General features: G+C 41.3%; 1 protein-coding gene across 3 annotated transcripts in view; it reads right to left on the bottom strand.

Moving 5' to 3' along the window:
• The window catches only part of lrp1b (LDL receptor related protein 1B), a 351,436-nt gene extending 343,466 nt beyond the window's left edge, over window positions 1-7,970 (bottom strand). For 2 of the 3 annotated variants that reach the window (XM_023950576.1, XM_023950577.1), the window contains exon 1: window positions 7,329-7,969. In XM_023950576.1, the coding sequence (XP_023806344.1) occupies window positions 7,329-7,416 (88 nt within the window). In that variant the 5' untranslated portion in view covers window positions 7,417-7,969. Of the gene's footprint in view, window positions 1-7,328 lie in introns of all 3 variants that reach the window. The other variant, XM_023950578.1, reaches the window with a different exon arrangement.
• Window positions 7,971-13,838: the final 5,868 nt, after the last annotated feature.

Below are 13,838 nucleotides of genomic sequence, written 5' to 3'. Positions count from 1 at the left end.
CGAATATCTGGAAGTCATGCAGACACACCGGCCCTCGAGGCCTGGCATTGCCCACCCCTGCCTTAGACTCTCCTTCACGGTAAGGGAAAATTCCTAAAAAAAAAACGGATTCCGGGAAAAAAAGAAGAAACCTCAGGGGTGTCCACATGAAGGAGGGATCCTCCCCCAGGACGGACAGGTGATGTACCAGAACTCTTATCTAAAGAATTAACTTATCTATAAGTTAACTTATCTATTTACAGTGCAATATATTCTGGTTTTCAGAATAAGTTTAGGTAAATGTCAGTCCTGAAGACACATATGCTATGAGAACAAAAATTTCAAAAAAGTACTACTATGATAGTACTATGGTCACATGAAGTTTCATTCGTAGTCATAGTGTTATTCAACATAATAGGATACAGGATCCACTATGAGGCTCTAGAAGTCATTGTAGACTCATAAAATAACAGTATTGGAAAAAGGTCAGAATTATATTTTTAACCATCCATCATCTACACCGGCCTTCTCTGGAGTGCGCTCCCACAGGACCCTGTCCTGGCATGGGTCAAAGGGAGGACACACTCTAGACAGGTGGCCGGTTCATCAGAGAACCACATTCACAGAAACCATTCCATCCAACCTATGAACGAATGAAACCAACCTATGAAGCACGTTCTGTGGGAGGAAGTTGGATCCCAGTCATGCATGAGAAGAACGAGCAAAAGTCCTACCAGAAAGACCCATCTGAGATGAAATACTAAACCAGCATACAGCCCCAGTGCATAAAAAAATGTAAAGCTGCAGTACATTAAAAGTCTAAGTATAAAAAAATCCTACACTTTTCAAAACATTCTGGAATTTGTCTCATTAACGTTCTGTAGAAACCGAAATTATAAAAATGCTTTTAGTTCAACAATAGTTCATTGATCTGCAAGGGTTGTTTTTTTATGCTAAAGGCAATTAATTTAAATAAATACGTTTTTCATGATGAAATTAATTTAAAAAGGAGAATCTGTCTCTAATAGATGTTTAATAATTAGTGAGCAAAACAATCATTTAAAGAAAACCAGTCAAGAAAGGAAATAGATTGAATGTAGATTTGTATGGAGTAGATTTCCGATGACTAAAACAAACCAAGAGTTAAAATGAAAGGGATCCTCAAACCTTTTTATTTGGAATCTTTTCTGTCTGAAGAACTATACAGTTTTTAAATCATTCTGTAAGCGTTTGCCCACAGATTCACAAAGTAATTCTCTTTGAGTTTTCAAGGTTTCTGCCTGCTTAAATTCCACGATAAAGGCAAGTCTGCCGCAATGCCAACTTATTTTAGGTTATTTTGTCCTTTTTAGTTGTTTTAGCAGGCATGAGTAGTTAGTGGAAGCATGTGGAAAAAGAAGTTAGTGCTGAAAAATTCAACTGATTTTTTGATTTATTAGATTCCAATATAAGCAAACAGTGCAAATCAATGGAGAAACGTGTATTCAAACCAATATACTGTTTTCCTACACATTAATAATTGATTTAATGAATATTTCATAGAATCGTATTAGATTTATTTTGCTCATCCTGTCAATCCATCTGACACATGCCCTCAAACTTTCTCCCTGCTTGAGCAGAATGCCACACCCACCTGTTTCTAATTCTCCCATCAGCCCTTGTGCCTGCTCACCTGCCATCCTGCCTTGGCGTCTTGTCACGCAGCCATATGCGCCGTTTGGATGTTTACGTTTTTCGGCTCTTGTCATCCAACACCTGCTCTTGCTTCCAAGCTGCCCGTCTTACTTTGAGACCGTATTTTTCACATTAGCTTATAAAAAGAGCCGATGCTTCCTGCCTGCCAGCGTTCTGTATGCACTTGGGTGTTGTTCCCTGCGGTTGATGTGAGAAATGTAACAGTTTATTTCACTTAGCTGGGGGGGGGGGGGGGGGTACACCTTTAGATAGCGTTACTTCTGGACTGCATAATCACCGATGCATGCCCCAAACGTCCAATTCAGTCGTGTCAGAACAGAGTCCCTTTAGATTTACGGGCTTTTTTTTTGCAGCTTAGGGGAAAAACTGCAGTTTTAATGTCCAATTTAAAATGTTGAGCAGTTCATATTCTGAAAGAAAGTTCAACTAAGAAACAGCAGTTCTTGAGAGGCTTTTTTTAAAATAATGTTTAGCTGCAGCAACTTAAAATGTGTTCCCTTTGCAGCTCAGTCAGGCTTGTATGATTGTGACCTTCATGTAAGGCATTTCTGCTTGAATCAAAATGTCAAGAGTCAACACCTCAGTTTTGCCCCTTCCTTCATACATTTTAGTGGGGGGTTCAGTGGATCTGAAAAGCTTTCAGAAAGCTTCCTTTTTAGATTAGCTTTGATAACTGATTCAACAGAGGACTGCATGTGAATGAATCAGCTGCAATGTAAGGGGACAGTTCGTCCACAACAAGACCGCTAAAATCCTCAAGCCCCCTCCCTCAGTCACACAGTGGTCTCCAACCTTTTTCAGGCCATGGACCGGTTTAATGTCAGACAACGTTTAGAAAAACAGCCCTGTATGAGGCGAAAGTGGGTGTCCAATTCTAGTTTTCTTTAACTTTTGAGGATAAAGTTTATCTTTAAATATCTGCAACTGCTTTAAAACTTATTTTTACCCTTGATTTAGTCTAGGAATCGTGGAATCTATTTCAAAATGTGACATTGATTTTCCATTAACCCACATCAGTCAAAATGGAAGCTAAAAAAAAAATATGACGCCAACTTCAGCCTCAGGTGCGACATAAATAAATACAAAATGTTTAAAAAAAACTCTATTTTAATGATAAACATAGATTCACCTTTTGAGCAACTATTATAGCAACATCCTCTTAATATTAGACAGCTGGTTGCTGAACATTCTGCATTATTTCTATGGTCTGTGAGAACAACTGTCTCAAAAAATCCATAAAATTAGAGACTGCTGTGATTTTGTCTGTTAAATGCAGCTGTCTTTTATTTTGAAGTCAAAACCTTCTTCTGTTTCCTCACTGGATCCTTTCTGCCGAAGGAAACTTTCCAAATATGTTTGTTTCTCTGCTAGCTTGGGGGTTTAAATCTAGCAGTCAGCGCAGCCGCTTTAAGAAAGTAGCAGATGGATTTTCGACACATGACCGAGCAGTGAGTCAAAAATTTGTCAGATGTGGTGTAAAAATCCAGTAGTTTTCCAAAATAAAACTTCCATCAGAATCAGTTAAACAAAACAAAACCAAAAATGTAGGTCATCTTGGGTTTTTTTTTTTCCTGCGGCTCAACTGTCCCACAGACCGGTGCCGGTCCGCGGCCCAGGGGTTGGGGGTCGCTGCCATAAACTCCTGAGAATGGGACATGGATTTAGTTGTGGAAAACACCAGATCACTCTAAAGGCTGATTTCCACTGGTCCGTCTGCACTTCGTCTCTGTTGCTTTGCGTTGACACAGAAAAATAATACATTCATGATTCAATCAGAATGTTTACCTCGCCTCCGCCACGTCTGCGCCTGACATCTGACAACCCAACTCAAGCTTTACGCAGGAGTTCTATCCGGTCTGTTGATGCGTCAATGTTGCGGTAAAAAGGCCAGAGAAACAGGAAACATGTCTGGATTTCAAAATAAAAACTTCTCTTGTACTATCAAACAAAAACTTTATATAATTGTATTTCATATTTAAGGTGACATTTCCATACATTAACACACGTTAACCCCGGTTTCCATTTTTGGCATGGATGACGAAAATTTAATTTTGGAAGTACAACATTGTTCATGACCCAAAACGTGCATTTTACAAGGCCAAAGTAAGGAAGGAGAAGGCATGGACGGACTCCAGACCCGCGTAAATCTGGGGTAAAGCCACTGTTCCAACTCAAGAAGCAAAGACGAGCACAAAGACAGATTAAAAACGACGTAAATTCAACTAATCAGTCAGAGCAGTTCTGCTGGCTGAGATACAAGCGAGTCAGGAGCGCCTCAGAAGTGACCTTTCACCCCACACAGACTGATCCACTTCACTTTCACTAGGATTGAATATGATTTTACAAAACATTCAGTCAGACCAATTAGACCTTTAACCAAAAGATTGGAATTTCTACTTTTTAAACAGTTTGATGCCCCCAAACAATGATGTGCAACATCTATCTATGGAAACACATAAGATTGAAAATTATAAACCTCCATTTTAATGCAAGAACATGCTTAATTATACTGAAAGCATCAAGTCACATAGTTTTTAAAGCTTGTTTGTATTCCTTTTCATGTGCACAATGTCACACCAGTTTAAGGGCTCACAGTGGGAATCTGATTTTGCAGGGCAAACACAAAAAAAGCCCGGTCCCCTTCCATTCACACCCCTGTAAGGTTGTGGTGAAGACCGTGAATCCAGACATGGGAGGACATGCACATCTTTCCATCATTAGAGGCAACATTTCCTTAAAACTGACAAGAATGTCCATGGGATTATCCAGATGGTCGTCCTTGCACCATTGCTGCAGCGGCTCTGGTTATCGAGTGTGAAACAGGAGCACTGAGTCAGGAGGAGGACGAACTCCTCATTTCAGAATGTTAGTGAACAATGTTTGCCAAAAGCAATGTGGGAAACTCGGGGAAAGAGAAAACGGACCAACAGCTCAACATTAAAGATCAAGCAGTTTGTCTTGATATAAAAAAAAATTGTAGACTTCAAAACAAGTTTCTCTTTCAAAGCTTTGCTTCCCTATCGAGTCTTAGAAACATCTTCACGTTGCAGAATGAGTTCATGTCGAGCCCACCGGGAAAGGTGAAACATTCGTGTTTTTTCTAACTAGATTTTCCCTCCAAAACACCGACAGCAAAATGTGAGAAGGAGCAGCAGAAGCTCCTCAGTGCAAGGAAACATGAGCAGACAGAAGAAAACTCAGGGACAAGGAAGCAGACGCCATCTTTCATTTTGTATAAAATTCATCGCATACCAAAGTCCACACATTATTTGTAAAAAATAAAAAGGATTTTTACAATTAATGTTTTCTGTTCTTTTGCTCAAGAAACATTTGATCTTTGTGATATTTTTGAAGAATTTGCAACTGAAGGATAATTTTTTTCTCCTTTTCTGCGTTGCTTTATCTCTATAAATAAAATATTCCAACTTACTTGCAAAATGCACTTATTTATATCATTATGGTTATCCATTTGTAATTATTTAATTCACAAAAATAAAATTAATTAAAATAAAATAAAAACAATATTTGTTTATGCAAAGAAGGAAACCAAGTAAACATCACTATAGTTATTATGTTATCTTTAAAAAAACATTTGCTATCTTTCTGCAAGTAAGAACGATTGATTTATGATCATTAGTTGAGTTGAATCCAAACAAACACTTTTGCATTACTGTTTTTATTCTTATCACGCCAAAACAAGACTGGGGAATAAAGTCTTTTTAAACTCAATTGATTTTTTTTCCCTCTTTCTTCAGATAAGATTGGTATATTTGTTCTATTCATGATGATTGGTTCCAAATCAGCTATTGTAATTTACCTCCAGCATATTCTGGCTCTGCTGGTTCATCCCAGACGTTCCTGGAGATTGAATTATAGACATTTTAAAATATGCAGGCAGATTGCTTTTTATCTCTGCTGGTCAGCGTATGCGCACAAACACCAACTAAGGCTTCCTTTGTGTGTCTGCGCTTGCTTGCGTGAACTTGCGCGATGGTATCTCACACACTCATTTAATTAGCTCCTCAGGCTGTCTCACCTGCATTAGTGTTTGGACCTATCTGCGCCTTTCACAATGCTATCAACTTTTAAATGGGGTGTACATTACAAACAACCTTGAGCTGTTTGCCGATGCTTATCTGGAGCTGAGGTCATTGCATCGGATTAAAGAGTATTTAGATGTTTCTTTAGAAAACAAGTTGCCCAGATTTCCTAAGCTGATGGTTTTGTCAGATCAGCACTTTGGAGCCAATGTTAGAAGAACATTTAAGAGACAAACTCTAATGCCAAAGAGGGAATGAGCTCCGGAGATGCTTTTAATTCATTCAGCAGAGGAATGCTGCCTCCCCACATCAAATTAATTTTTAGACTATTTAAACTAACAAGCAGCTCTGGCGTTGAAAGAAATGCCATTATCGTTACCATCCATTTAGACACAGAGAGGAGAGCCCTCATTTATTCTGGCTGCAAATGGAGCCGGACAGCAGACAAGAGATCCACACACAGCGTCCCATCTTCCCTCTCCCACAGATCTATGCCAGGGTGAATTGATCCTAAAGGTTTTCAATTTAAATATGCTGCTAACCCCGATGAGCCATTAGAGCCGTGTCTCGTTTTTTCACTCTGAGCCGGGCTAAAATGTAGTGCCCCCACCTCACGCCCTGCAGCAGACAAGAGCAGCTCTCAAGGAGCTGAAAGAGGCGAATCCATCTTTTCATTTCACGCACAGAGAGGAGCACTCTGCTGTTTGTTCTGCCTGCTGTGATTGGGAGGCAGACCCCCAGCCCTGTTTTCCAGACCGAGTTGGTGATAAAGTGGAGGTGGTGGTGTGTGTGTGTGGGGGGGGGGTCAGTGACATTTGTGACAGTCAAGCAGAGCAGCTCTGACAATCTAAAGGAGGGAGGGAAGAGGAACGTCTAAATGGAAAAGATGAGATTTGGTTTTCAAAAATCCAAAGAATTTTACTTTTTTTTCAATAAGAACTGAAACTCAGAGAATTAAGGAAAACTGAGACTAAAGGAGGATTAATTTCCCATTTCTTTATAAGTAAGAAACCTTAAAAGGGGCTCATCTGAATAAATCAATAAGTTGAGATGCTTGGGAAGGTTTCTCTCAATGACACTGAATGTACAAGCAAATAAAAACGAGCCCCAACTAATCTGCATGCTGAAGCGCGTGAGACTCTGACAGCAGCCTCCTGACACCACCAGCCCCCATCCAGGAGCAAATATCTGCTCAATCCCCAAAATCCTTCAGTGACGGCCGTCTGCTGGGTCAGTGCGCGCCACAGAGCTGATGCCACGAGCCAAGACATCCCACAGCAGAGAGATGCAGGAGGACGAGCCCTCTCCGGATCCAGGAGAGCTTCACCTGCTGCATCCAAGCAAAGCGCCGCTGCGCACCTGCGGGCGCAGACAGCGAGCCTGCCCCGCTCCGCGCGGATCCTCCTCAAAAACGCACGCGCAGCTCCTGCAAGCGTGACACAGGTGGCATCCGTGGATAGCCGCCCCGCACCGCCACGGCGTCCCCCGTCAACTCTAATCATTCCAACCCCTTCAGCTCCATCCACCGCGCCGCACCGGCTCCCGCAGCATCCCCAGACCCGCCGTGCCAAGTTTGAGCGGACTGCGCACCCCGGCGGCCTGGCTCCGGCTTACCTTTCTCCCCGTCCGACACCTCCGCAGGCTCGGCGCGCGGAAATAATCCCGAAAAAAGGGGTAGAAGGACGAGAAGAAACAACTCCATGTTTCGGGAGAGCGGGCTATGAGAAGCCGCGGCGCTTCTCCTGGTTCCGAGTCCAGTCTCCCCCCTTCCTCCGCCTCCGCCACCCGGTTGCAGAGCGCCAATACTCGCTAACGTCCGGCGGACAGCGCACGGAACAGTTGCGACTCTCTCTCCCCGGCACGTGCACGGCGACGTACCCCTCAGACGCACGGAGGGGAGAGTCGGAGAGGAGGAAGGGGCGGGGTGCTAGAGGGCGAGGATGGGGATGAGGATGGAGTACGGCTCCTGTCTTTTCTCAATGAGTAAACGTGTTCGAGCGCAGGAACCAGGATGGCTGCACTCTGGATCCAAAGGGACAGAAATGCCCAAACGAACACAGTCCGGCAGAATCACCAGAACCGAACACGCAGCACCAGAAAGCGGGGGCGTTCAGAGCCCACCACGAAAGCCCGCACTTCTTAATGCATCAGCTGAGTGGGGGCCACAAACGGAGAAGGTGAAGAATAGGAGCTGTGCGTCATGACATCACAGTCTATAATTTGGACTGTGATCCACGCAGCTGGATCGCCATTAAGTCAGATTTTTCTTTTGCCACAAAGAGCTAAACACTTGAAAAGTGTTTTTGAGAAGGTGTGCGCGCGCAGATCGCGATCTTTCCTGTCAAAATGATCCTAATAACATTTAAGGTAAGAAAAAAAACGTGTACAAATTTAATTTCAGTTCAACGGGAAAGCTGAAGAACTCAATGGTATTGATTTCAATTTTATACATTATTTTATTTGTTTTCACTCTTCATCTGCAATAAAAAATGCTTGACTCAAAAAAGACAAATCACAAAAGGAGATAAAACTATGCGTTTCTGTTTCCTGAACTCAATGTGAGTCAATGAAAAACAATTCTTTTTATTCGTAACTCTCAGTTCTTTTAACTAGTTAGATTTTGGGATGTTTTTAAATCCAACAGTAATCCTCTAATGATCCACTGTAGCCTGCATGCCACCGCTGCAGGCCTAAGGAGTTATATGTAAAATAAGGGAGCTCAGAGGTGCACATCTGGGTGTAAAACCGCCTCTTTATTCTGCCCTTATCATTCACATATGCAGAAGTCCATGTTGCTTATCTTGCACACGAGGAGCACCAAAATGAGGAGAATAGTCCGTTACACTCATTTCAAGATGCTCCCGTGGACTTTTCATAATAATGAATGTCGTTTTTAGCCTCTTCCACAGAGAGGCAGAAATTCATTAGAAGTTCACCTCCTAGTTGTTGGCAGAACCATTGGTGCAGAGTAAGCCCATACCAAATGTTCTATCATCTCTCGGTTTACACCATGTCCCGCTAGCTTACAGCCCCTCACAGCCTCAAGCTAACATTACAAGTGCAACAAAAACATCCAACATTATTGGAGCGATCCAGTTGTACAGTGAAGATCCAGATTCCAGCTCAGACGAGGAAAACAAAGACGTACATGAATCCATTTGTCTGACAGTGGATGCACCAGCTGAGCAGGGAGTTTGTGGCCCGTCAATAGAAGCGTCTCAATCACAGCTACAGACTTTTTCAAACTGTTCTTTTCGTGCACAATTTTCAATTACAACAATTCAAAAAAGTAATATTCAGACATGCATTTTAAAGCTTAATTTTCCTTACTATTTGTCCTCCATCATTAGAAAAAAATGCCACAAGAACATGTTAAAAACACTTTTTTTATCAGAGTGGGTCTATAATAGACTGATTGCTATATATAAACCCCATCTTTTATTATCAGTGTTGAGGTTTAAGCGTCGTCGTCTTTGGATGTTTATCAATCCTCACCTTGAGGTTTTATTGGTCTTTGTTCTTTGTAATGATCACTGTTGGGATCTCAGGGACGCAGAGTCAAGAGACAAGATTAAGAAGATTTGTTAAACAAACTGCTTTAAGGCAAAGGAAGAGGAGTGCGGCAGCAGAGACAGGCGCCTCTGTCTCCTGAGAAACTCAGGTAAGCTCGGCTTGTTTGAGCAGGTACCTTCCAGAAGAATGTTTGAAGATGGAGTCAGAGGACCAGGAAAACGCAGGCTAAAGACGCTCCCTGCTTTTTACAGAGGAGAGGACTAAGAAACAAGTTCAAGAGCAGGCGGTTGTTCTGAATTTCAGCACCTGACATCCATAATCCAAGAACATGAGTAGATTTGATTCTAAAGCAAAGTGTCCAGTTTGTATGAGGAAGATACTTACTGCGAGTTCAGAGACAGAAAACCAGCTCAGATACACAGGTGAGTAAACAGGTAATCAGCACTCAAAAACAGTGATGCCTTCAGGGAGGCTGGGAAAAGTGCTGAGCCTTCAAAGACAGCTCAGAAAACAGAAAACCGGAAGTTCTGCTGTCGGTTTGAGCATCAGTTACACAAAATCTCCATCACTTTCAGGCTCAGGTATGAATATCAGTTATTTCTTTTTTTTCCCTCTTCTGCCTTCATTTTTACATGAAAATCATGGAGTGAGTTGAAGCATCTTCTTTCTCCTGGATGGTCTTTGAGTCACCTGCTCCTGAAGTGAAATTAACTCATCGTCACTTAAAATCAGAACCAGGATGTTTACAGAGCAGAGGAAATCTCCTTCATGTCACGTTTCAGATGTCCCTCCATGACACAGTTGATGCCGCTCAGTTTGTTTGAAGCTTTTTCATACAAAAAAAGAGAAGAAAAAAAATCTGACAAATCATTGAGTTGGAGAGGGAAAAGTGCAGGAGCTTCGAATGCGTCAGGTCGGAGTAAAAAGGTGGGAACTTGCAGATTAATTTCTGAAGGAAACTGAAATCCATTTCTGATAATTTTTCTGCTGAAGCTTTTTTTCTTTTTTGCTTCACTGAAAAGTTGATCGACAAAAAAATGAAGGACTTCCAGATCACTTTCACTGCAATGTAAAATATACTATAAAAATATAGTAATAAACTATAAAAATGTGAAATTAAGTCTCATACATTTTTATTTTGAAAGTACAACGAAAGTTTTTCTTTTGAAACCTGGCCCTTTTCCCAGTTTCCTGGCTTTTGCTGTGAAATGTACGCATCAATGAGTGGAAATTGTGCGTTGCGTCGCGTTGTGGAGGGACGGATGTGGACCGCAGACATGACGAAGGCGATGTAATCATTCAGATTGGTTATCGATAGATAGATAGATAGATAGATAGATAGATAGATAGATAGATAGATAGATAGATAGATAGATAGATAGATAGATAGATAGATAGATAGATAGATAGATAGATAGATAGATAGATAGATAGATAGATAGATAGATAGATAGATAGATAGATAGATAGATAGATAGATAGATAGATAGAGTACTTTATTAATCCCAAGGGAACTTGCATATCCATCCATTGCTCCACAAAATACACAATACATTCATTAGAAAGAAATTTAAAAAGTAATTGAGTAATAAATACATAAAGTCATAAAAACATAAAAAATATTGAACTCACTAAAAACAGAGTAAAAAGAATAAACTTAAAAGAGCACTAAAAGTAATAAAAGTGGTAAAAGTAGATGCTTGTTGAGTGACTCCTCCTCATGCTTTCCCCCCTCCCAGCGGCATTAAACAGTCTAATTGCACTCGGTGCAAAGGACTTCCTAAGTCTGTCCGTAGAGCATGGAAGAACGTTTAAGTTTTATCTGTCAACGCAATGCAACAGAGATGCAACGCAGACGAACCAATTGGTTTCCATTTTTGACTGTCTAGGCATTTCTATTTCCCATCTTATCAGTGTCTCATTTTATGCCTTGTTGTGTTGTGTGTGGGAATTGTATGTGTTTTGTGTCTTTTCATTGTTGTCTTGCTTTGTGGTTTTAAAATTTGGAAATTATTTTATGTTGAGCCCTTTGAGCTATTTTTGTCAAAAGAAAAAAGCTTTACAAATAAAGTTTGATTTGATTTGAAGTTTGAACCAAGCATCCAACCTATTTAGAAGTCCTATGATGTTTTCTTTTCTTGTTTGTTCGCTTTTCCCAGTAAATCAAGCTTCACGAAATTTCACACACACACCAGGTTAAGTCTAAAATCACAACCAAAGGTTTGCCGACTTTTGACCTTGGAAAGAGGCCGCCATCTTGAATAAAAAAAAAAATCTCCTCAGTACCAGCTACAAATTTAAAATCCTCCTAGGGATTCCATCATCTTATTGTCTTATTCCATCATCATTATGAAGACTGGAGACTTTGAACGGCGAGCTCGCATAAGTTGCGTTCTCCTGTTACTCACCCATTTCCTACCGGAATATTTTGGAAAACTTCATACGCAAGTCGCTGGCTCAAATAGAACCAAAAAATGTGTCGTACAATACGAGCCTAAAAGGTTCGCCCACAATACGAACCTAAAAGGTTAACCACGCCCACAATATGAACCTTTTAGGGGTCGTATTGTGGGAGAGTGAGGGGTCAAAAGCAGCCACTCACCCAGTAAGGGCAGGCGAAAAGGGGGTAATGGGGGGGGCCAGGGAGGGGCGGGGCAGGTTACGCCTGTGGGCCATATAATGCTGCACGCAACTTTAATTTTATTTATAACTGAAAAATGATTCTAAATGTAAACATTTATTTTCCCATAATCCATTGCTCCAAGATCATAGAGGTATGCCTGTTCATGTCTCAGTTTTTAAACTTATTTAAAAACATTGCATAATTATCCCTTTCAAAGCCTGATAGGCTGTCAAAACAACACAAAAAAATGAAAGAAAAACTGCCTCACAATGAGCAATTTTTCTATTTGTTACATATGTTTATTTATAATTACCTGAGTTTGTTTTTCAGAATACGTTTTAATGATTCAGTCAGTGGTTTAATGAGCAGTAACCAAGCGTAACAAGATGTCCTGACCTCTGACCTAACGCTGAAATGTGACAGCCTCTGAACGGAGGCGCAGGGAGAAAAGAGAACGTAAGGAGAATCTAAAGCCATGTTTGAAATGCCAGGAAAAGCAGACAATGTGGCATTTTCTTCCATGAACACAAGTCAGAGGGGAAAAGTCTAGCTTAGAAATCGCCCTGTAATTCAGCATTAGATGGAGTTTGTTTTTAACAGAGATGTTCGGAAACATCTGGAATGTTTTCCCAAACTGCTTTTCCCATATCCAGTAGACCTAAATAGAAAAGGGTCTTAAAGTCTAACTCAGAAAAATCAGATTTTCTCTGGCACAACAGGAATGTTTACCTTTGAAAAAAAAAATTAACCAAGTTTCTGCTTCTTTCATTAAAAGAAAAAACCCTCACACACTTTTACTGTCAAAACCCTCACACAGCTTCTTCAGCTTTCTCTGTGGATCGAAAAAAAAAAGTCTGACTGCGGTTTACAGTACGTGACAGGAAGAGGTCTGCGTGATCCAGCAGACATGTCAGAGGGATCACAGAACTGCTGCATGTCCAGATGAAACAGCCTAACAGGCCTCTCATGCATCCTGTCACTCACTTGACAAGAGTGAAGGTCCTGACTTACAGTTACAGGCAGCATCACAGTTGCAGAGCTCACTAGTTATCTGACACCAGCGTTCCACGTTTGTGTGAGGAGACGCTCCGTGGGTCATATTCCAGCCCTGCGCCCTTGGAGCTCCTCTGACTCCCCGTCAGAAGTGAAGCTCTCACGCTGCATTCGGCTGCACTTCAGATGGCCATAAAACTCCCAAGAACGAGCAGCAGCTTTTGACCCTGTTTGACCCTGTCACGACCAGCTGCCTCATACCCTCGGCACTCCTCCAACACCCGGGTACGCTCGAGATGTAGGAGTCAAACAAATAATGTCTGACAGGCATTTGTTGTTGGGTTGTAGCCGTTTTGGTCAGAAAAGTAAAGATGTTCTGAATGGAGATTGGTGCAGAGAGTGGACTTTGGTGGCAGCGCTCCCAGGGGTCTCGGTGCTTGTTAATCAAACAGTGGGATGACAGGCCATTTGCTGCATGAACGGCTGGACTCTTCTCACACTGAGAATGACTGGAAGTTTAGGAAAAACAGATGGAAATCTTTCCTTTGTCCCTTTGCAGCTGCTTTTCATTTGTAAAATGTGTAAAATATGAGCATGTCATTTAACATTAGATCAATATTTGTGTCCAAAATGCTTGTTGATATGTATTCCAGCATGCATGGTTTAAAAGACATCACCACTGCAGCTAATTGCTTCTCACATTAGCTTCATGCAAATCTGAGGAGAGGTGAGCACACATCCACTTTCTACATATGCCGTTGCTGTGATGCCATTTCCTGCACTAAGCTCTTTGTGGAGCAGTTTCAACAAAGCAATTTCAAGTTAATTGCCTTTGTGCGACGGCAGCAGCAATCTGTATTTATTCATGAGTGAAGGAGAAAGCCGGCTCCTGTGAGCGAGGAGCAGCAGGACGCCACAGAAAATACTGTATTTTATTTTTTTCTCTTATTGGTTTTTGTCTTTAAAAAATGTGTTTATTTATTTATTTTCAAATT

This window comes from Oryzias latipes, chromosome 21, assembly GCF_002234675.1.
Source record: "Oryzias latipes chromosome 21, ASM223467v1".
NCBI lineage: Eukaryota > Metazoa > Chordata > Actinopteri > Beloniformes > Adrianichthyidae > Oryzias > Oryzias latipes.
This window is presented reverse-complemented; position numbering and strand designations above follow the sequence as displayed.